At 43.6% G+C, this 24,147-nt stretch overlaps 1 protein-coding gene and 1 long non-coding RNA gene across 3 annotated transcripts; one reads left to right on the forward strand and one right to left on the reverse strand.

The window, feature by feature from the left end:
- On the reverse strand, positions 1-2,717 carry LOC123331246. 2 transcript variants are annotated; one of them, XR_006547802.2, is made up of 3 exons: positions 2,595-2,717; positions 1,445-1,820; positions 1-1,220 (listed from the first exon to the last, which is right to left on the reverse strand). It is a non-coding gene; the product is annotated as an uncharacterized LOC123331246 (long non-coding RNA). The 2 variants fall into 2 exon arrangements; XR_006547801.2 differs by lacking the exon at positions 2,595-2,717 and having other exon boundaries at positions 1,445-1,894.
- Positions 2,169-24,047, forward strand: LMAN1 (lectin, mannose binding 1). Its single transcript, XM_025273608.3, has 13 exons — positions 2,169-2,444; positions 5,829-5,983; positions 6,066-6,173; positions 7,240-7,301; positions 8,329-8,428; positions 11,594-11,717; positions 13,252-13,310; positions 13,722-13,854; positions 15,420-15,613; positions 15,744-15,814; positions 18,635-18,788; positions 20,448-20,569; positions 20,857-24,047. Exons 1-13 carry the CDS (start codon positions 2,207-2,209, stop codon positions 20,891-20,893), a joined length of 1,557 nt encoding a protein of 518 aa, XP_025129393.2. The 5' UTR covers positions 2,169-2,206; the 3' UTR covers positions 20,894-24,047.
- The last annotated feature ends 100 nt before the right edge of the window (positions 24,048-24,147 follow it).

Genomic DNA, 24,147 nt, shown 5'->3' on the forward strand with positions numbered 1-24,147 from the left:
ACATCAACGTTTCTTTAACAAATACTGATTGATTCTTTATGAAAGACATCGAGTTTGTTCCCACAGAGACAAACGAATTGAAGATAAAATGATTAATCTATGAACTGAAAACCCTGGAGAGCCTGGGGCAATGACCCACACATACTATACAGACAGTAAGTGTTTGTTCTGGTGGTTGCTGAGGTGGTAATGAGAATGTACTTTCCTTTAGTTACATCTGGAAACTGAAGAGTGGAGAACTTACATGTATACAAACCTTACATGAATGACTGCTCACGACACTCAAAGATGGAATTCAAAGTGCCAGTGCTTCTCACCCCATAAAAAGGCATTTGCCACTCGTTTCAAAGGTTGCATCTGATGGTCACTGAGCAGTTTACAGACGCCAGCTGCCACGTTTTAGGCAGCCGTGACACATCAGCACTCCCACAGATAGGTTTTCTCTCACGTACGTAAGCAGGGAGCAAGGCTCTCTTAGCATATATGTAAGTTCATACTCAACTTAAAGATTTGATTTGATTGAGCAAAAGAGATTTAATAAGAATGGGCCATGAATCTGGAGATAAGTTGGAAGGTCAATGAAAAATAAAATATTGCGGTCATGCAGTTCCAAGGGCCCGGTGGTACTCATTTAGAGCTCATGAAATAAACTATTTAAATCATACTGCTTATTCTCACCTTCCATGAACCAGGAAGCAGGTGCCCTCAGACCCGAATCAGAAGCACCTTGACCTTGGAATCCCCAGCCTCCACAACTGAGAAATAAATGTCTGTTGTTTAGATGGAGAAAAACAAACAAACAAAAAAATCATACTGCTTGTTCAGATTTTTTTAAAAATTCATTAAGACACATTTATGAAAAACAAAACTCTGGATGATCCATCAGTATTTTGACAATATTTTTTCGAGATAAGGAAAAGAAGGTTCCCCTTTATTTTTATGTATCTATGTTTGACTGCGCCGGGTCTTCCTTGCTGCAGGGGCTTCTCTCTAGTTGCGGTCAGCAGGAGCGCCTCTCTAGTCGCGGTGCACTGGCTTGGATGGCGGCTGCTCTTCCTCCTGGGCCGCAGGGCACCGGCTCAGGCTCAGTAGTTGCGGTGTAGGGACTTAGTTTTTCTGCAGCATGTGCAGTCTTCACAGAGCAGGGATCGAACCTGTGTGTCCTGCATTTGCACGTGGATTCGTTACTACTGAGCCACCAGGGAAGCCCCAAGATTCCCCTGTAAAAGGCAGAACTTATTTGTTGACTCATAAAGACCAATACTATCTCAAATGTCCAGTTTGTGTGGCTCCCTCCCTTCGCAGCTCGTAATCCCTCCTATTATACACTCGGTTCTATTTGAATGCATTATTGCTACGGTTTCAAAATTTGGAAAGCTTATGGAATTAGATTTTGAGAAAGGTAAAGGATGAGCGATAAATTGAGGCCTGAATCAACACCAACCAAAAGATCCTAGGTCTCTCCAGGCCCGTGGATTGCTGGTTGCCGGTTTGAAATGCCCTAACACGGGCTGGTGGAGCTCAGTGGGTTAGGACCAGTAATACTCGCGATTATGCCTTGCTGCCGGAAAGACTTGTTTCTGCGAAGTTCACGTGCTGAACACCAGGAGCTGTGCAATTGGTATCACATCAAACGGAAGGCCTTTCTCCTAACTAACGCTGTTAGTATGGCCAGGGGGGGATTGATACGGTAGGTTCCACAGGTGTCAGGGCTCCAGAATTCTACCGGCAGGAGGCAGCGTCTCACAGGTAGGCTTCGGGTCTGCACCTCCAACCCTGCACGGCACGCCGTAAGAAACTGTTGGGGTCCTTTTCCCGCCCTAGAAGACCAGAAGCGTGTGCGCGGACCTCGCCGCCCGGCCCCGCCCCTCCCGTAGTCCCGACCCTTTCCGTGGTCCCGCCCCCTCCCCGTGGCCCCTCCCCATCCCGCGGTCCTGCACCTTACCTCTGGTCCCGCCCCCTCCCCGCGGCCCCGCCCTTCCCTGTGGGCCCGCCCCCTCCCTGTGGTCCTGCACCCTCCCTTGGCCCCGCCCCCGCCCCGCGGCCCCGCCCACCGATGCTCGGCGTCCGGCAGCCCCCCGGATCGCGGAGGCGGGGCGGGGCTCACCCTTGCCCCCGGGGCTCCGCCAATCAGCGAGCGCCCTGTTGGCCGTCCGCGGTGCCCGCCCCGCCCGCTCGCGCCGGCCGCCGTCTCCCAGAGTCCAAGATGGCGGGGTCCAGGCGGCGGGGTACCCGGGCCGTGATGCGGCCGTTGCTCTGCGCTCTGCTGCTGTGTGTCTGCCGTTCCGCGGGCGGCGACGGCCCGGGAGGCAGCCCCGGGGCGACGGGCGCCACGGACATCCCGTCCGCGCCGCCGCACCGCCGCTTCGAGTACAAGTACAGCTTCAAGGGGCCGCACCTGGTGCAGAGCGACGGGAGCGTGCCCTTCTGGGCCCACGCGGGCAGTAAGCGGGGCGGGCAGTGAGCCGGGAGGGCGGGCGGCCGGCCGGGGCCCCTCCGCTCCCTCCGCGCCCTGGGCGCGTGGGTCAGCCCCGATCCGCGGGCCCCCGTCCGCACCCCCTCCCCCCTCCCCTCCCCTCCCCTCCCCTCCTCACCCTCCTGCCGCGCTCCCTTCCGATGCCCCCCGCTCGTTGTGTTCGGTCTCGGGCTCTTCCTTTCTTCCTGCGCTCACTTGAGCTCGCTTCGAGGCGTCGCGTTTCACCCCAGCGCCGCGGCTCCTGGGAGACGTCCCGCACCCCTGTCCCCCCCCCCGATCGGGCCCCAGCCTGGACCTGCGCCCCCGCCGCCCCTCGGCCCTCCCCTGCTCCCCCACGGGGTCGGCCGCGGTTGATACTCCACTTGAGTGTCCGGTGTCCCCTGACGGCTGCAGGGATGGCCCGTGTTGGCTTTAGAGCGATCTCGAAGTCTTCATGTCAGAGGACATGCTTCTCTTAAATTTGCCTTTCTCAGGGACCTCCTGTGGTCTTTGATCTTTTCTGTTGTATTAACACATATGTCATTTATAGTTAGCTTGTTGCTTCATAAGAAGGGATGCGAGGTATTGATTGAGAACTTGAGTCTAAAAACTAGCACCGTGTACAGCTGTTTCATTTTTACTTTTTTTTTTTTTTGAGTGCGTGTTTGAAATAACCTGTGCTCAGTGTTTTATTCACTTTGTGTATGTGGCACTGTGAAGCCCCATCCGTGCTAAGAGAGCCTTGCTCACTGCTTACGCACGTGAGAGAAAACCTATCTGTGGGAGTGCTGATGTGTCACGGCTGCCTAAAACGTGGCAGCTGGCGTCTGTAAACTGCTCAGTGACCATCAGATGCAACCTTTGAAACGAGTGGCAAATGCCTTTTTATGGGGTGAGAAGCACTGGCACTTTGAATTCCATCTTTGAGTATCGTGAGCAGTCATTCATGTAAGGTTTGTATACATTCTTTTAGATTGCCCAGGGCATGAAACAAGATGTTTCATTTCTAGAAAGTAATTGCTGCTTTACAAAGCACACTTTTAGGAGGAGCTATTTCCTTGAAATTAATGTGTAATTAAAAGGTTGAAATTTCAATTAGGCTTAATGACCAAGTCATTAAGTATGTCCGGAGGAGAGTGCAATTATTCTGTTACTCCGCAGACATTTACTGTATACCCGCTTCTCAAAAGCCTATCGCTGGGCATTTCTTATCAAGGTAGCCTTGTTCTTAGTAACACAGAGCTGGCGCAGGCGTCCCAAACACAAGTGTGGGGGACTTTTGTTCTTCTTGAAATGATGCTGAGTTTTTCAGTAGTGGTGATAAATGTGTTGACGTTTTTCACTTCTGCATTTCTCCATTGTCTTCTTGTTCTCGCTTTTTCTTGCACTCACACCACATACATCAGCCAATTAGGAATGTTAATCAACTGCTTAAATTAGTTATATTGACTTTCTTTACAGAACCTATAACCAACTAAGCTTTTCTGCTACAGAAATGTCACGCAGTGTACCTGGGCGAATGAAAGTTGTATGACTAGATTGAATTTGAAATAAGGAGTTTAGAATTTTAGCAGTGACTTTTCTGTTGACTCTGGGAATCACCGCTCTGGGTATCTTTTGCTTTCATTATCACTGTAATTTTTGCCATCTGACAGCTTTCCTTAACTCCATTGATCATTTTTTCCCTTTTCATTTTGCCCTGAGATCCATTATTTGAAACATTTTTTTCAGTAGAGAAAGTTAAGATTTAATTTATTTAATCCTAACAGATCCCCCTTACATCATCCCCAAATTAAGACCAAATCTATGGTGTTTCTCTTTCTTAACTCTAATGTCCTTTTGTACTGTCAGTACCTATCCTCGGGTCCATAAGGGCAAAGATGATAACAGCAGGTCATCAGCCTTTAGAGCTCCAAGAGCTCTTTCACCTTCTTCATGCCCTGATTAGATCCCTAGTAGGTCCGGCAGGTGCTGGCTGTTTCATAGGTGAAAAACCTAATATTCAGAAGTGTAAAAATTCTTGGCAAAGGTTACGTAGCTAATGTCGGTCAGGTAGGACTCAAATCCGGCTCTTCTGGTTCTCTGTCCGGTGCTGCTTCCAAGAGGACTGCCCAGACCTTGACGTTCTGCAGGTGATGCTGGCAGATGGTGGCTAAACCTTCTGAAGGGCCTCAGCTGGTCTTTCCTGTCAGCTTTCCTACCTGGAAAGAGACAATACGGTTATGTCCCAGCGTGGATGTTAGAACGTCATAACTGGTTAATATCCGAGAAGGTGTGCTCCAGTTGTCCAGAGTTAGACTGATAGGTGCTTTAATAATTACCTAGTCCAATAAGGTGACGCAGTAGTAAAGAATCCACCTGCCAGTGCAGGAGATGCAAGAGACATGTGTTTGATCCCTGAATGGAGAAGATCCCCCGGAGTAGAAAATGGCAACGCACTCCAGTATTCTTGCCTGGAAAATTCCATGGACCGAGGGAGCCTGGTGGGCTATAGTCCATGGGGTAGCAAAGAGACACAACTGAATGACTGAGCACAGTCCAGTAATAGGAATAGCTAACGTTTATTGAAATATTTATATGCACTTGTATAAGCACTTACATGCCTATGAAGTTAGAGAAATGGAGTAACTTGCCTATGAGCAAACAGCTAGTAAGTGGATAGAGATACAGACCATCGTGCTGGGGGTCTCTGTTCTCTCCGAGAATCTCCTGATGCTGAAGAACTGTCTGTTGACTGGAAATTCAGTTGACCCTCTCTCCAGAACAAAGCATACATGCTCAGAATTTTGCATGTAACTTTTGGGGTGTATATAAATGATTGAGCCCAGCCCCTTCATTTACAGTGAATATATGGTGAGCCCGAGAGGAAGCGAATTATTTGCTCAAAGGCACACAGCTGAAGTGAGACTAGGAATAGGTCTCTTGATTCCTAGTGGTATGTTCTTTTCACACTGTTTGAGCTTTCTAACATTTGTACACTGGTAAAAATACACCAAAGTTGTAAAAAAGAAAATATACACATTTCTGAGTTATTTGAAAAAGATTATCGTAAGAATCAAATAGTTGATTTGCCTTTCAAGCTATAATTTCTTCCCTCCTACCCCTTGAATTTTTAGTGGTTAGTTGCAGCTTAAAGGTTTATTTGTTTGTTTTTTGCAGAGATATCACACTTTTCAAAGATAGAGGGGTATTAAAAAACCCCTAAAATTTAAAAGTTGAAATTGTCAGCATGGAATTTTTCCCTAACAAAATTACTATACAGGCAACTGAATTAAAGTTAGATCTCTTTAGGTATATATAACAGTTTGTTGATGATTCATTGAGTTTTATCTAATTATAACTTAAAGCTTTTCTTCCCTGATTGCTATTCTAGATGCTATTCCAAGTTCAGATCAAATCCGAATAGCACCATCTTTAAAAAGCCAAAGAGGATCAGTGTGGACAAAGACAAAAGCAGCCTTTGAGAACTGGGAACTGGAGGTGACATTTCGAGTGACTGGAAGAAGTCGCATTGGAGCTGATGGCCTGGTATGGGAATTTCTTTAACTTCGAAATTTACACAGTGGCATATACCGCTAGTCTCTAAAGGTTCCCTGTTACATATTTACAGGCAGTTTGGTATACGGAGAATCAAGGATTGGAGGGGCCTGTGTTTGGATCAGCCGATATGTGGAATGGTGTTGGAATATTTTTTGATTCTTTTGACAATGATGGAAAGGTATGGTTGTTTTCAGGACTGTTAACCCACTTTAAATGTATTTTCTAACAAAGTTAGTCTGTGAACAATATAGTTTATTTGACACTTTGGTCAGCTTTATAGTAGAGGACTCCCTAAAGTATATTTTAAGCATGATGATGAATCTTTATGTAGCTGGGAATTTATAAATGGTAAGGTAGAAGTTCATGATTTTTCTTATTCCAACTTGAGGTAACAACGGAACCTTAAGTCTGAGAACTTTTCAGGACCCACCTCCCCAGGCCCCTGTTTATGCTTAATAGTTTTGAGGATCAGCCTGAGTAGTTGAGACGTAGGCAGTGAGGCCAGCAGTGTTTCAGGCTCTTAGTGCTTTTTCGTGAAAACGTGTGCATTGCCACTGTTAGCTCACTTACTGATACCTTTTTATACATGGTAATCACTGTTTTTTGGGGAAGGCAATGGCACCCCACTCCAGCACTCTTGTCTGGAAAAATCCCATGGATGGAGGAGCCTGGTGGGCTGCAGTCCATGGGGTCGTTGAGAGTTGGACATGACTGAGCGACTTCACTTTCACTTTTCACTTTCATGCATTGGAGAAGGAAATGGCAACCCACTCCAGTGTTCTTGCCTGGAGAATCCCGGGGACGGGGGAGCCTGGTGGGCTGCCGTCTGTGGGGTCGCACAGAGTCAGACACGACTGAAGCGACTTAGCAGCAGCAGCAGCAGCAATCACTGTTTTTGATCAGCCTGATTTCTCTAAAACAGTTAAGGACAAAATGTACTTATGAAGTGGAAACATTAACTTGTGCTTTAGCAGCCCTAAGACTGTGATCATTGTTTCTGCTGCTGGTTTGTTGATTATCAGAGGTCATTATTAGCCATTTAAAGGAGAGCCTTAACAATGAACTCCTCCGGTGCTGGGGCCGTGTTAATTCTCCTGTTACTAAGTTCCCTTAAATCCCACACTAGTTCCATGCTCACAGTATCCTAGGATTTTAGAGGTGTTAGAGAGCTTACAGCACACCCAAAATAGTCTATACTTCTTTAATTTAAGGCTTTAAAACAAATACATTCTCCTTATTTTTAGAAAAATAATCCTGCAATAGTGATTATAGGCAACAATGGACAAATCCATTATGACCATCAAAAGTAAGTGTATTTTTTTACAGTATTCTAATTTTTAGTTTCCTTTTTGAAACCTTATAAAATATATAAAAATATATAAATATTTTTATATAAAAATATAAATATATAAAACCTTATAAAAATATATAAATATATAAATGTTTCAAATCTGAACATTTTCTAAATGAAAAAGGTTATTTTTTCTTGAGGTGTTTTTTGTAACTTAATGGGAAGGTCTTATTTTACTTTGGTTTTGTTGTAAAGTTCCTTCTGTGGACCACCTCGATTTCAAACGTAAAAATGTGTTGTCATTAACCTGAAGTTGTATAATACCTTCAAAGATTTATGAAACATTCCTGGCTCTCAGTGATGCAATAGCCATGTTTTTTCATCTTTATTCAAAGCGATCTTTAAAAAATAAAGTTTGGAGCCTTAACCAACCTAATGACTAAGCAGTTTATGCCTCTTTGTTCAGTCCTGGTATTGAAAAAATTTTCAGTGGGTTACAAAGCTTCTGAGAGTTTAGTGTATTTATAATGTGTGTGAATTGGGCATGTACATTTTTAATTTTCACATGGTTGTGGGGCAATTACCTTTCAGCCAGTCTGTAAAATGCAAGAAAAATTACTTTCCTGCCTTAATGATGTTTAACTCTGGTAATTCCTCATGACCACCTGTTGAGCGATTTGAACTAGAGGTCCAAGGCCTCTCCCTGGTGATTCTGCTTCAGCTGATTGAGGGCAGAGTTGAGGAGTCTGCATTTTTTTAAAGCTCCGTATGTGACTCTGACTCTGCTGAGGAAGAGAATCACTGTCCCCTTGCCGGCAGCCATGCTAACATCGGCTCCTCGTCCAGACTCCTGACCCGAGTCACAGGGAGAACTCACGTGTCAACTTGGTGTCTTCTGCATAGATAGTTTCAAATATCCCAAACTTTGTCATAACTTGATATGGGTTTTGATCTTTCTGGAAATTAATTGTTTTAAATAGTGAGTTTTTAAAATACCAAGAAACTTCCCTAAATTCCTTGTCTTCCTCCCCTCACGCTACAGTGATGGTGCTGATCAAGCTTTATCAGGCTGCCAGAGGGACTTCCGTAACAAACCCTATCCTGTCCGGGCAAAGATCACGTATTACCAGAAAACATTGACGGTAAGTGACCAGCTCTTAGAGGCAGTCCAGTGAGCAGCGCTCCAGCGTGTCTCTTCTGTACTCTTCGTACTCTAGTGCACCCCTCGTTCTGGTGGAGACTCAGTGCATCTAATTGGGTATTCACATCCTCATCAGGGCTGCTCTGTGAGAACAGAAGTGGCTTCACGGCGCGGTTCTCTTGTCGCGTGTTGGCACACGTGGTGTGCTGTCAGACTTGACGGTAGGTTTGCATATAGTGAGTGAATGTTTAGGCGTGCTGCTGTGCGCCGTGCGAACGGGAGTGAGACAAAGGCCATTGTCTGCAAAGAGCATGTCTCATGGAGGCGACCGTAGGTAACACCATGCTGCGTGATAAATGCTACAACACAGATACCATTAGGGACCCAGAGGTCAGAATCCTGTAACTGCCAGGGGGGAGGTGAAGGTCAGCAATAGTTTCTCAGTTGAGCTGCACCCTGAAGGAGGAGGAGAAGCCTCCCGGGTGGGGTGCAGATTCCAGGCCGAGGAAACAGGCCTCAGAACTGTTGAAAGATTGGAGAAAGGCCAGTAGTTGGTATGGCTGGGGGAGAGAGGAGCCATGGGAGGTGAGGTAGGAAGCTTGGCAGTAGTGAGCTTCAGCCGCCTGATGCAGTGTATCCTGTAAGGAGCAGGAGTGTGGAGTGAGCAGGTTCCAGTTCAGGACGATGACAGAGGCAGCGGTGGTCTTCTAATGGTGTTCGTGAGAGAAACAAGCAGCAGGAAGATTGAGACTGACTCTTAGAGGGCCGCATCTGTGTGACTTGGTCCTTTACGTGCGGTTTCTCCCTTTTTTTCCTCCCAGTTTCGTTGAGATGGAATTGACACAGCACAGTAGGAGTTTGGAGTGTGCAGCATGATTCGACTCACACACCACGAACCGATGGGTGCAATAAGTTCAGTGAACATCCATCGTCTCACACAGATAGAAAGTGAAACACAATAGAAAAAAATGTTTTCCTTGAAAGGATTCAGCCTGAGAGTGTTCATTTTTTTGTTAAGTTAAAATTTTTTATTAGATCCTATTTCGTGCATGATTTCCAAACTGAGATAAAACTGCACGTGTTTAAAAAAAATAAAATAGTAGTGTCAAAAAGAGTCTCTACACTGAGACTCCTTAGTATTTACTCCTCTAACCACTTTGATGTGTGACATCCAGCCGTGTTCACTGTGCTTTCGTGTTGCACATCGCATCCTTAGTGCTCATTTATCTTATAACTGGGAGTTGATCTTTTTGACTGTCTTCATCCAGTTCTCCACCCCCACCCCCCTACCTCTGGTTTCCGAAAATCCAATGCTGTGAGTGAGTTTGTTTTTCGAGTAAAACTGACCTACAACAAACACTGTCAGCCCCTGGTATACAGCGCAGTGGTTCGCCGTTTCTGTACATTTCAGAATGATGGCCGAGGGAAGCCTGGTTGCCTGGCGCCCTACGCAGGGGCCTGGTGATCCTGGCTGTCTCCCCGCTCTGTCTCACACCTGACTGTTTGGCAACTAGAGGCTCTGCCTCTTAATCTCCTGCCCTGTTTCTCTCCTCCCCGAGTCCCCTCCCCTCTGGCAGCCACTTGTTTGTTCTCTGCATCTGTAGCTCTGTTTCTATTTTGTTCTGTGAAATCATAAGTCCTTGTCTTTGTATGGTTTACCTGCATGACACTCTCTAGGCCCATCCATGGTGTTGCAGATGGCAAGATTCCATTCTTTCTTATGGCTGAGCGGTATTCTCTGCTATGATTCATATGTACCACATCTTTACCCCCTCGTCTGTTGAGTGTTTCGGTTGCTTCTGTATCTAGTCTGTCGTAAAGAAGCTGCAGTGAACAGGAAAGAAGAAAGTGAGAGTGTTAGTCACTCATTTGTTCAGTCATGTCTGACTCTCTGCGACCCCATGGACTGTGGCCCGCCAGGCTCCTCTGTCCTTGGAATTCTCCAGGCAAGAGTACTGGAGTGGGTAGCCATTCTCTTCTCCAGGGGATCTTCCCAACCCAGGGATCAAACCCCAGGTCTCCTGCACTGCAGGCAGATTCTTTACTGTCTGAGCCATGTAGACGAATTGAGTTGGAGGTAATATTTAGGTGGACAATACCCAGCAGGCAGTTAGAATAACTAAGGTCACTACTACCATGCGTGCTTTGCTTTTTTAAAGATGCCATCAGTATCTATCTGGTCATGTAATACTTATAAGTAAAGGATATCTTGCTTACATTTTTCTTTTCCCTAAATCATGAGCTAGCCTTGTACTCCTTTGTGTAAACTCAGAAAAAGACAGTCATTTGGGAAACTTTGTACTGGCTCAGTCTTAAATTCCAAACTGATTTGGAGACCTCAGAATAGAGGCAAGTGTCCAGCCTGTTATGACTAAGTTAGATTTGCGTTCCACTGGGCTTGTTACACATTGTACAGACTGTACAGTTTCACTGGGGACACCACTGGTCACGCGCACCAGACACCAGCCCTGGCACGTACAGACCCGACACTTGAATTCACAGATCCCAGGGAGGCCGCCTGTACAGCCCGACACAGAGAGGCCGTCGGCCCTGCCAGCAGTTCCCAAAACAATAATAATCCTGCAACATGTACCCACAAAAGAGTTCCATAGTCAGATAAGGTTGGTAGGACTGTGCATACAAGCAGAGTCAAGATTCTAGGAAGTCCTGGAGTCAAGAAGCCTCTGTTAAGCCGCTCATTCTTTAGGCTTACTGGACCGTGGGGTGCTCTTTCCACCTAGCGTCTGTGAATGTCTGTGGAGCCAGCGTTCGGAAGAATCCATTTGAGAGAGCCTTGCCGGGACACCGGCTGTGGCTCGGTGGTCCCAGCCCTCGTCTGCTGTCGCTTGCTGTGACGCGCCCCCGTCCTCTACCTGGCAGAGGCACTCTCCTACTAGTTCAAGGTTTCTTTCCGTGATGATCTGCCTTTCTGAAACTCTTTAAGTGTTTCTTTTCTCTAGTGCTTATTTTTTCTTCCAGTTTTATTGAAATGTAATTCACATGCAGCACTGTAGAAGTTTAAGGTGTACAGCATCACGATTTGAAGCTGATGGCCCTTTGACAGTTATTAGACCAGGTACAAAGATCAAATCGCCCTAAACCGACTGCGTGAGATTGATTTTACAAGGTCTTTGTAAAAGCTCTAACCTGCAGTGTATCTTTCTAGGTAATGATCAATAACGGCTTCACACCAGATAAAAATGATTATGAATTTTGCGCCAAAGTGGAAAATATGATCATCCCCGCCCAGGGGCATTTCGGAATATCTGCTGCCACTGGAGGTCTTGCAGGTAAAGCCTCGCTGTCTTGTAACATTCAGAGGTTGTGAACTGATTCTTACTAGGAATCCTATACTTTGGAAATGGGTAGCTTTGTTTACTTTTAACCTTTTGAGACAAGTTACAACCTTCCCATGATCGGTGGGGCCAGGCCTTTGGTCTCTTGGGGCTGCTCATCCTGTAGGCTTACAGTTGGCTGGGGTCTACACACAATTATGTGCATCAGAGTTGCAGTCTGGGTGCAGCCTTTTACGTGAAGGAGACGCATCTAAAGGCTGGTCGCCCAGTGCTTAGGCCTCGGAGAGTTGCCACAGCGCATTTAGATGAATTTCTAGCCTGAGGAAATACCACTGGAGACTGGACTTGAAAGATGTACTTATCATATCTTTTTCATGTGTGGTGATAAATGAACTTATTGTTAGGTGTTAATAGCATCCTGTGCTTGTACTGTATAATAGTCTTATTATTTCCAAATATGTGAATTTTTCATTTCAGCAGCACTGGGAGGGAGACAGAGAAGCTAGATCATATTCACTCTATTTTTAGGTGGCTTTGCCAAATCTTGGATTAAAGGGCTTTCTAAAGATCACGTGGCCAATAAATCAGACCCAGGCAGGACTTGGTCTGGGTTTCTGTCCCCTTGGGTCCAGCGCTCTATTAACACTGCGTGACTTCTCCTAATGTTACCTAACCCACCCTGTGGTGTTTCAGTTTTCTCTTTAATCTGGCTATGTATCTAGATCTCCGTAAAAGTAGCAGAAAGCAAAGAGATTGCGGCAGTTGAAATCCGTGTCTTGTTTGTGGGTGTGAGGCTAGCCGGGATGAGTATGATAGTTCCACGCTAAGGAGTTTGATCTCTTGGCTGTTTTTAGCTCAGCCAGCTTGAAACGAACGAGTTCAGGTGAAATAAAATTGCTAGTATGTGCTGTATGAGGGAAACAGATACAAAAGAGGTACGGAAGAGTAGTTGAATTACCTAATTGAGATGCTTTGGTAGTGAAAGGAGATGCTTTAGTAACACCAGGACGACATGGGTAAATCGGGACTCCCAGTAAGCCAGGACAGAGCGCTGTCGTGTTTAAAACAGGAAAGTAAGGCTGGGGTGGCGAGTGTAAGAAAGGCTCAGAAAGAGATGGAACAGGAAATACCTGAAGGACAGGCTTCTGTCTCATGTGACTGGGACACAGTCCATGAAGGAGGTTTGTGGAAAAATAAAGGAGGATCTTCGTGCCGGGAGTAGGAGTTTGCGCTTGTTTTGACACTTGATTTGTTTGGTCTTCCCTTTATCAGGTATTAAACATCCATAACACGTTAAACACAGCTAAATGTTCTGGTTTAGGATTTAAGAAAGTAAATTCTTGTTTAGTTCTAATATAAGTCTTTCAGATGAACTTTTGTCGCTAAGTTCACAAAGCACCATTGCCTTTATGAAATTAGAGATAATTTTCAGTATTCTAAAGTAAGAGATGTCTATAAATTCACAACCATAAAAAATGATCAACTATGGAACTTTTTCAGTTTGTTTTTTTTTTTCTTTAATTTGTAGACGACCATGATGTTCTTTCTTTTCTGACCTTCCAATTGACTGAGCCTGGGAAAGAGCCAGTGAGTATACTTATTTTTCTCAGAAAGCTTATTTGTAATTTACTGGTGTTGCCTCATAGCTGAAAACTTGAGAAGATGAAGTCAGGTTCAGATCTTGTCTCCTAATGATTGCTGTTACGGCCTGTTCAAGGTGTTTAATGTCCATACACGCCATTCCTTCACGAGTAAAACTGAGACGCTTGTGCTGGCCACCTTGACGTTGTAAGCATTAAAGGCAGCGCGCTTCTGGCAAGCACTCAGTAAATGGTAGTGGCTATTATTATTTTTTGTCATAATATTAATAGTAAGAGTAAATTAACTTTTCAGCTAGTGGTGGAGTAGTTAATATGAGAAAAAGGAACATATATTGAGGCTTATTACTTTCTTACTAATTTTTTTTTTTTAATGATCTATTCTTAAACTCCAAATAAGCCTACAGTTGATAAAGAAATTTCTGAAAAAGAGAAAGAAAAGTACCAGGAGGAATTTGAGCACTTTCAACAAGAGCTGGACAAAAAAAAAGAGGAATTCCAGAAGGACCACCCCGACCTTCAAGGGCATCCTAGTAAGTTGGAGCCGGGCCGTCCTCTGGTGCAGCGATGGGCATGGCCCTTTTGAGTCCCCAGCGCTTCATTCGTCTTACCTTTGCTTACTCATCTGTCACACTCCAAGTACTTCCTGGAAATGATTTTTAAACCAGTCTTCAGTCTCTAAAGGACTTGGAGATCGATGCTTTTACCCGGAAGAGTGCCGAGTGACGGGACGAACAGGGAGCCCTTGGGCTGCAGGCTCCCCGCGTGCACCCTGTGTCCCTGCGCCCCCAGACGGCAGCCGTCTGGTGTAGTAGTTGAGACTCATATGTGCTTGTTGAATGGAATTGTCCAGGGTTGGTTTCTTTCCTTTTTAGTGGCACACACTTACCTTAGTTGATAACAAAGCTAATCCTTAAAAACTGTCGAGACTTGGGAGAGTAATGTGAAGTGATTATCTCCTCTTATTACTCAGACAGAATTCTGGACATTAAAGGTTGAAAATTTTGAAATACTAGTTTAAGCTAGTGTAACTGAGAACTTACATGGGCTCCATGTCACGAACAAGATAAGGCCAAGTAGAATGACTCTGTGAGCTGCTAACTTTTATGATCTCAGGTCCCCATCAGCACAGATGATCGAGGCTGTGTGTAATAAGGGCTTCCCTGATGGCTCAGCAGTAAAGAATCTGCCTGCCTGTGCAGGAGATGCGAGTTTGATCCCTGGGTGGGGAAGATCCCCTGGAGCAGGAAATGGCAACCAGTCTTCTTGCCTGGTAAATCCTATCGACAAAGGAGCCTGGTGGGCTGCAGTTCACAGGGTCAGAAAGAGTCCATCATGGCTTAGTGACTGAGCACACACACTGGATAAAGCCTGGGGCTGGCTTTTGAACTAAGTAGTGTGTTAATCTAAATGATTAACAGTGTTATTCAGATTTAATGATAAAATGAAAAATAAATTTTATTTTTTCCTTGGATTTGTTTTAAAATCACATATGATTTGTAAGTATATCCTGAAGCTTATTGTAGTAAGTGTTTGAATGCAATTATCTGAATTCAGTGTGGTTAGAAATAAAAGGAAAAGTAAAACTGCTTTCAACTCTGTTTCTTAGTCTTTTATGTGAGTAAAATGCACAGATTTTAAGAGAATAGTTTGATAAATTGTGACAAATTTTAACCATCACTCAGATGAGTGTATAGAATATTTTTATTGCCCCAGATCAAGCCAGCCCCCTTCCCACAGAGACAGCCACTATGCTGATTCATATTAAAAAATTAGATTCGTTCTGCCAGCCTGTAAATAGATTCGTTCTGTAAATAGAATTACACAGTCTATTTAAAAGACAAAATAATTTTTAGGTGAAAAAATTCAGACCTAAGTTATAAATATTCAGCCACCAGAGATGACGAAAACAATTAGTAATTGAATCACGACTGAATCAGTTGCATGCACGTTTGTAACACTGGAAGGATCATGACACTGTGTTAGTGATGGCCTTCGTTTAGTGGAGGTTGGTACTTTGGGCACTTACGGTAATTCGAAAACCACATATGTATGGGTGAGTCTAATAATGCCTTTTGATCTGTGATCACCTTTTCAGCGGATGAAATGTTTGAGAGCGTGGGAGACCGTGAGCTGAGACAGGTCTTTGAAGGACAGAATCGTATTCACCTTGAAATCAAGCAGCTGAACCGACAGTTAGATATGATTCTCGATGAACAGAGAAGATACGTCTCTTCCCTGACGGAGGAGATCTCTAAGCGAGGAGCTGGAGCCCCAGGGCAGCAGGGGCAGGTGAGCTTGCGAGGTCCGTGGATGTGCCTGCGGCAGGGAAGGAAGCAGGAGCGATGTCTGGGTGTTAGGCGGTGTGCTCTATGGAGTGGGGACTCTCGGGCTGGCTGGTCATCTTTTGTTTTTCCTCCAGACCTTTCAACAAGAACTGGATACTGTTGTGAACACTCAGCATGAGATTCTGAGACAAGTAAACGAAATGAAGTAAGTACACAAAAGTCCCGTCTGAGTGCATGTGACACCTTTATCCTAAACTCGTGGCTTCTCTAGACATGAAGGCATGTCACTGCTGCAAGATTCCTCCATGGGTAAGAATCACATTCTGGGTTATTTCTAAATAGGGTAGGTCCAAATTTTTTAATTGTTCCCAGCTAGAAGAGAAAGCTTTAGCATTTTTAAGGGGGGGAAAAAATGTTAGTTGTTTGACAGCATTTATGCATTTGTAAAATACAGAAGAAGAACTTCCCAGGTAGCTCAGTGGTAAAGAATCTGCCTGCCAGTGCAGGAGACACAGGTTTGATCCCTGGGTCGGGAAGATCCCCTGGAGAAGGAAATGGCAACCCACTCCAGTGTTCTTGCCTGGAGAATCCCATGGACAGAGGAGCCTGGTGGGCTACAGTCCTTGGGGGTCACAAAAGAGGCGGACTTAGCAACTAAACAACAAAATATAAAAAGAATATAGGTAATACATAACAGTGCTGTGGAAAATAACTAAGAGGAATAAGCATGCATAGTATTATAGGGCTATAAGACAAGCATACCTGATGCAGGAACTCCTTGGTGACGGCATGAAGCCATTCTGAAGGAAGTATGTTACGTGTGAGTGCCTCTTTTTCATTCTGTATTGTACTATAAGAGAGACCGTGTCCTTGTAACACTGAATGGTAGGGTTTTTAAAAGGATTCACTTAGATGATTAACAGCACTCAATGCCTGAAGCAGAAAAGCAGCCAGCATGCCACATGTCAGAAGCTAACACGTCAGAGAACTGTCCCAACCAGTACAACCCTTGGCAAACTAGAGTGTTAAGGTGAGTTCTTCTGGACTGGAAAACTCAACTGAACGAGGTTAAGCAGAGGGTGATAGCATGTAACACCTAGAAATTAAAGCTAACTGCAAATTTGTATTTCTTTCAGTTGTACTTTTGGTAGTTTTGAAAAATCTTCAAGTTTTTTGAACTCGTGGTTAAAACATGTACGATGCTAAATGAATAGTTAAATTATTTTAGAAATAGAAACCAGATCAGTATAACATTTTTTAAAATGTTTTGATCTAATCTTAGGCATTGTGGAAAATAAGGGACATACATCCATCGTATAGATCCAGTGTATCCCTCACTTAGCTTCTGATGTTATCGTGCTGTGTAGCCACAGTACGATTGTCAGAATAAAAAAGTTGACGTTGGTTCAGTACTAATGATCCTACTCAGATTTCACCAGTTTTCTACCAATGCCTTTTCATTCGAAGATCCTAGTCCAGGATTGCACGGTGCATTTAGTTATTTCTCTTTTGACCTCTGCAGTCTGAACTAGTTTCTCTCTCCTTGTCTGTTATGACTATGGCAGTTTGCAAGAGCATTGATGAGTTCACTGGACCGTTTGGTTCCTCGATTTGGGTTTGTCTGACACTCCCTCGTGATCGGGTGGAAGCTGTGCACTATTGACAAGCATGCAGCAGCGCGTCACGCCCGTGGTGCTCATGTCTTACTCCTGCTGATGTTGCTGCCATCATTTGGATATTGTAGTTTCTTCCCAGTTTCCCTTGGTGGTTAATAAATATATATTTGGGGATAGATACTTTGAGTATATTTGTATCCCTTACACTCCCTTTTGTGTTAAGAAACCACGAGATTATCCAAATACTTTGGATTTTGGTTGGACTGAACCAAACACTGCAGGGTTGATTTTAGCCTTCCTCCTTTTCCTGCTTGAGCATTCTTTCTCCAGCAAGGAGTAACCTGGTTCTTACTATCTACAGTGTATTTACTTTCTGGTTCAGTTTTAGTGTGTGCACAAAGTATATATAAAGTGACTTCAAATTATTAAACCATATCCCTGTAAGAAACACATTTACTGATGGATTTATATAAAGCTCCTTTTGCCTCTCGTCTTATAGTATTTGAAGCTCATGTACAGTTTACTCAAACTCATGTCCATCGAGTTGGTGAGGCCATCCATCCATCTCATCCTCTGTCGTCCCCTCCTTCTCCCGCCTTCAGTCTTTCCCGGTATCAGGGTCTTTTCCAATGAGTCAGCTCTTTGCATCACGTGGCCAAAGTATTGGTGCTTCAGCTTCAGCATCAGTCCTTGCAGTGAATATTCAGGGTTGATTTCCTTTAGGATGGACTGGTTTGATCTCCTTTCTGTCCAAGAGACTCTCAAGAGTCTTCTCCAACACCACAGTTCAAATTCTTCAGTGCTCAGCCTTCTTTTTGGTCCAACTCTTACATTTGTACATGAGTGCCGGAAAACTCACAGCTTTGACTATACTCACCTTTGTCGGCAAAGTAATGTCTCTCCTTTTTAATACACTGTCTCGGTTGGTCATAGCTTTCCTTCCGAGGAGCAAGTGTCTTTTAATTTCATGCTTGCAGTCACCATCTGCAGTGATTTTGGAGCCCAAGAAAATAAAAGTCTGTCATTGTTTCCGCTTCCTCTTCTGTTTTCCATGAAGTGACGGGACCAGATGCCGTCGTCTTAGTTTGTTAAATGTTGAGCGTTTTCACTCTCCTCTTTCACCTTCAAGAGGCGCTTTTAGTTCCTCTTCACTTCCATTTGTAGTATTGGTTTTAACACAAATTATTTAGTATTCTCTGTGCTTAGACAGCCTTTAGTAAAAGATGAAGGCATAATAATGTAGTTTTTAGAAGTTATTTTCCAATTTTGAGGACAATTTTTTAAAATACTTGTTTTTTGTTTTTTTTTTTAATGATCTGTTGCATTGAGCGTAGAAATGTTATCTACCCCTTTGACATCTGTGACATCCTGCTAGTGATTCTGCTGTCTAAAGCGACTTTCTGTCTCAGGAACTCCATGAGTGAAACTGTCAGACTGGTGAGTGGCATCGCGCACCCTGGGCCGGCGGCGGGCATGTACGAGGCCACCCAGCACTTCAGCGACATCAAGGAGCACCTGCACACCGTGAAGCGAGACATCGACAGCTTAGCGCAGCGAAGCATGGTCGGCTCTCCTCCTGCTTGTCTGTGACTAGTTACCGCGGTCTGCTTTTAGGAAGGCCAAACACATTCTACTCAAAATATTTTAACTTTTAAACTGATGCCAGTGCTCACTTTTAATATTTGGGGTAGAGTGACTCCATTATGACCCAGATGTGTACGTGTTCCGCATCACACTTCCATTACCTACTGAATAGAATTGTTTAAAAAGATAAATTTGCTGTTCCAGTTACTGGGGTCATCACAACCTCAGACTTTTTTCTTTCTACAAGTTCTCTTTTAAAAAACATGTCTCTGGTTTTCAGTAACGATACCCTTAAACGGCTTTGAAAACGGTAGGTGTTTCTTGACACACCTGTTGGTGAGACAGACAGGCACTGAATATTTCATGTCTCTCCAGGCTGTTCAGGAAGCGCAGATCTGAAACTGGCTGACTTATAGCAGCTCTTTTTAGGCAAGATTTTGCCTTTCTCCAGCTACTTCCCTGTTTTACTTGGTTCACTTTTTTCAGTTTTGTTTTATTTTGTTTTCTTTGCCTTTTTAGGGTTTTTTCTTTTTTCTTTCTTTTTTTAGTGTGAGCGCCACCTGCGTTTGTGGAGCGAGGCAGCAAATGTTAAAGACAGGTAGCGCATTTTTGAAGTTTAACACACGTCAGAGACAGTGTTAGGAAATAGGCCTCTGGAACTTTTACGTTTTTCTTATTGACTGGATTTGAAAACCCTTGTGAAATCCACAAACGCTTATAGCATTTGCCTCTTCCCCTTCAGTTTTTTAAACATGGTTCAGTCGTTTTCTCGTTGACCATTTTACCTCCCACCCAGAGCATTGTCATATACTCCTAAATTCTGTCTGAGGTTATTTGCCCCCATCTTCCGCTTTTGTTGCAACGGCCAGGTTAACGCTGTGGGTGATACATACACCGCACAGAGCCTTGTCCTGCAGATGTGAGCGTACTGAGAACAACTAATCTTAGAAGCCGTTTTGTCTGGTTACCTTGATGAAATCTTTGTCCCTGGATTTTAATTTTTGATACTTGCTTATAATAGAAGGAATACTCGTGTAAATGGAAAAAGAAATGTTTTCCCGAAAAACTAATCAGTGATGTTGAACGTTGGGAGGTCGGGGTGGATGAGAGCTGAGAAAGGCCCGTTCTCTGTTGGGCAGCCGTGCTCAATTGTCTGAACTTGAAGCCCCCCGACAGCGGTGGGGCTGCCGTGGGTGGTCACTGCAGCCGGGATGACGGGGGTGTCCTGGGGTGGGCTCCATGACCCCCAGGGACACTGACCTCATGGTCACTGTGACGGGGGAGGAGCTGGATGGCGGGAGGTCAGTGACGGGGCTGCCATGGATGGTCACTGCAGCCGGGATGACAGGGGTGACCTGGGGTGGGCTCCGTGACCCCCGGGGATGCTGACCTCACGGTCACTGAGATGGGGGAGGAGCCGGACGGTGGGAGGTCAGTGACCGAGGGTGCGAGATGGGAGGCCTCCCCCGTCACATGCTCTTTCAGAAAGTTTGGTTGTGAAAATGAAGAGGACGTTTATGGGGTGAATACATGAAAGTATTAGAGTTTATACCAAGAGTTTTATAAAGATTTCACATTTATTTCCTTTTCTGAAATACTGGTTTGACCGATTATAATAGAATTTCTTTTTCCTCATAGCCGTCAAACGAAAGACCAAAGTGCCCAGAACTACCACCATTTCCATCGTGTTTATCTACAGTGCACTTCGTTATATTCGTCGTGGTACAGACGGTGTTATTTATCGGTTATATCATGTATAAGTAAGTGTCTGAAATTTGATCCAACATTTTTCTGTATTTGTTTAATTTGAAATATTCAATAAGTTGTCTATTATCTGTAATGGAACTTTGAATACCTATAAAATTAGGATCATACAAAGTGAATGTTACGTCTAGAATATTTCAGTTCGTGTGGGTGTGCATGTGTAGGACATGCGCATCTTCGTGTATTGCACACTTGAAAGGTATTTTTAATTTTAAGCAGTCCTGTTTCATTCCACTGTAAAGTGTCCAGAACGTCACAGGTGGTTTTTTTTCTTTTTCCTTAGGACTCAGCAAGAAGCAGCTGCCAAAAAATTCTTTTGACCACCATTTTCATGTGTACATCATGTATGTATGTACAAAATGTCTTTTTGAGGGAATTTAAGTATTTAAATTGCTTTTTAGTCTAAATTATTTTGTATAAAATAACTGTTTAAACATTGACTTAAGAATAAACCTTAAAGACAACCACATGTAAATTTGTGCATAGTACATAAATCTATTTAAATTTCAGTGAATTTCTGGCCAGTAGAATACAGCCACTGCACAGAATATTGATAAATCAGAGGGTTAAAAAACAGAAAGGGGGAACCCCCATCTATGAAAGTAACCCGTAAGTCTCCAGTGTTGGAGGTTTCTGTCTTTAGCATAAATGCCCTCGCCCTCCTGCCCCCAAAGTATGAGGTCTGAGAGCTACCCATCATGTTTATTTTGTAACCAAAGTCTTTTTTTTAAGAGGCCAGAATTTCCTGCTCCAAGACTCAGTGCTGCAGTCCTTAAATCTAATACAGCTCCCTTTGAAATCAAAAAATATTTTGTCTGAGTGTTAGGATTTGGGTAATAGGATTCAGAATGTTTATTAAAGCATTTTTTCTCCTTCTGATCATCAGTGATATATTTCACTTTTAAAGGAAATTTGGGGGGAGAATTAAGAGCTGCTCTTTGCCTGAAAAACCATTTAGGTGGGAACATTCCTCTGATGATGGTTTTTATGGGTCTTTTACCTGGTGAGGTGTTCATTTCATGATTGCTCATATTCTTGAATGTCTGTGTTCCAGTAGAGTCAGTTCAAAATTACGAAACTCAGTCTGCCTCCGTATCGCTAAGCTCACCTCGGATGGCGCGTGCTGAGGACACTTTAAGGCCACAGCACCTGCCCCTGCTTTCAGGCTGAGTCGCCCCACGCAGCGCGGCGTTGGTGACCTGCATGTTAGTCGCGAGAAGGCAGGAGCAGCAGCAGTGTTAAAGTTTCTGAAAGCAAAATCTGAAAAATAGTGTTATTACTTCTGATTTCTTTGTTTTCATGCCGGAACTGGGGGTGCTGCGCAACACGTGCTGGTGAGTGTGACCTGACTTGTCAGGAAGGAGCTGCTGTAGCCTGTACATAGTTCCAGGTGTTATAGAAACTGTCTGTAAATGGCATTTAATTTAGTTTTCATAGCTGATGTAGACTTCAAAATACTCTTACTTTCCCTTGTCTAGCTAGCTAAAATGATGCCTTTCGTTTGTCATAGCACTGAAAATAGTGCTGTTGAATTCTTCACAGCTTTCAGAAATTTGCTCTGAGTTGTTATTTGCTGATTGGACTGCCTGCCTAAAACCCACACAGAGACTCTGAAGAAGTCTGCATTAGAGCAATAGCTAACTAGTACTGCATATGCAGACAGTCCTAGCATTGCTTTTTACAAAGCATTTATCCCAGAACACTGAACAAGAATATTCTATTGCTCACTCACACACTTATGACCACTTCAACGTAGAACTGCCCCACAGGTTTTTTTTTTCTTGTAGTGTTAACATGTTGAAATTCATATTTCAGAGACATCATCATGACAGAATTTACTCTTATTCCATGAAAAAAAAATTAATAGTTTCAGAAGAATGTTTCAGTTGTAGACTGTGAGACTTGGAAATCCTCTTGAGATGAAAAAGCTGTAGAATATCCAGTATTATAAAAATCCAGAGCCACGTGTGCCTGAACTTAAAAGAATAGATCTATGCAGTGTACATTTTCCAGGCTAAATTTCAAGAGGAATTGTTGCAATCATTTCTGATACAAGTGAAGACAGCTAGGATGAAAGAGCATACGCGTGAATGTTTCTTTCTTTCTTACTAATTTAATTTGCTAAAAAAAAAAAAAAATCAGTAAGACGGTTCATACAAGTTATTATTGTTGGAAATTTGGTTTGTTTTCCTCAGAGTGACTGACTTCAAGTAGTTCATTTCTGTTTTTTAAAAAAAGGTGTTTGCTATGTGGGAAAATCAATCACTGCCAGGATTCTCTCATTTCTGTACTGTTTTATAGAATTGAATTTTAACTTTTCTCACACCAGCAAGTATTTTACAGGTGCCTTGGATTAAAACAAAGTTGATTTTACAATTTTACTGTAAATCTTTGTGCTTCTGCCACTTTAAAAAAGAAATGCAATTGTATAATGGTTAATACTCTTATTTAATGTACCTTTTGTGTTCTGATTGTTTGAATGTTTTATTCGGCCTGAACCTTTACTGTGAGGGCACGGTATTCTGTCACGTAGTAAAGAGACATCAGTGTTTCTCAGACTGAGGTCTGTGAGCCCTCTGAGTCCTGGGGCGCTTGTGAAGAACGCAGATGCCAGAGCGCCATTCCCCACCACCTGCATCAGAACTCCGCGGTGGGAGCTACAGAGAATCGTTTTCAGCAGGTGACTCTGAGCACACTACTGTTTAAGAACCACTGAGACGAGGGGGAGTGAAAGAAACACGGGTTTGTGTAGTTTTACAGCTGAGCTGAGAGCTAACGTAACATTTTCATCGTCAGCGACATGAGCACATGTGCACTGATTTCTTTATACTTAGAACGTATCACTTAACGTTCTTTTCGCCGAAACTCTTGGTTTATCAGCAGCTACAAACTAAACCCAGGTTGCCGCCTGTGGCTCTCGGTACTTTGGTTGACGGCTCTTACAAAATCATCTCCAGATCATGGTCAAGCCATGGAAACCCCCATCTTCGCATCTGCCTGCTAGAGCGTTTGCTTTTCCTGATTGTGGTTTTTGTGACATTTTCTCTCAGACAGTTGTACTTTTTGATAACTTGGGGAAAACAAAAATTACTTGAATAAGGGATTGCCTGACTCACTGCATCGCAGAGACACAGTCTTTGTAAAGAACGTAAATGACAGTTGTGAATAGTAAGATGTGATTATCTTTTTCCTGTCCATGTGCTCATTGCAGGGAGATAGTGAACAAATGATTATACTGGGGATTTTTTTATTTATAAGATCTAATGTAAAATCACCACTTGGAACTTTTTAGATCTGTATGTTGCCTGTTTAATATATTCTTTTAACGTTTAAAAGGGTTTTCTATCCATTGTTAATTTCAGTTAAGTGACATTTCGTCGAGTGTTTTTTTTCCTAATTGTTAATTTGATGCTAGCTGGAATTCAAAAGATGACATTGACCTTACTCAAATAAAGAAATATTTTAGTAAACTTACTTTTTCCTTCATTGGTCTCAGATAATCAGTTATTTCCCAAGTAGGTTATTTCCCAAGAAGGCCCTGATCTGTGATAGTATTTCATGTGTCCTGTGCTTT

The sequence above is a fragment of the Bubalus bubalis genome, chromosome 22 (genome assembly GCF_019923935.1).
Source record: "Bubalus bubalis isolate 160015118507 breed Murrah chromosome 22, NDDB_SH_1, whole genome shotgun sequence".
In the NCBI taxonomy this organism is placed as follows: domain Eukaryota; kingdom Metazoa; phylum Chordata; class Mammalia; order Artiodactyla; family Bovidae; genus Bubalus; species Bubalus bubalis.

What these genes read in the sequence shown, in the direction of transcription:
- LMAN1 (XM_025273608.3), top strand. Translation starts at nt 2,207, where the DNA reads ATGGCGGGGTCCAGGCGGCGGGGTACCCGGGCCGTGATGCGGCCGTTG. An exon ending in CGACCTTCAAGGGCATCCTA is followed by an intron (nt 13,855 to 15,419) that starts GTAAGTTGGAGC and finishes TCACCTTTTCAG; the next exon opens with CGGATGAAATGTTTGAGAGC. An exon ending in AGACAAGTAAACGAAATGAA is followed by an intron (nt 15,815 to 18,634) that starts GTAAGTACACAA and finishes TTTCTGTCTCAG; the next exon opens with GAACTCCATGAGTGAAACTG.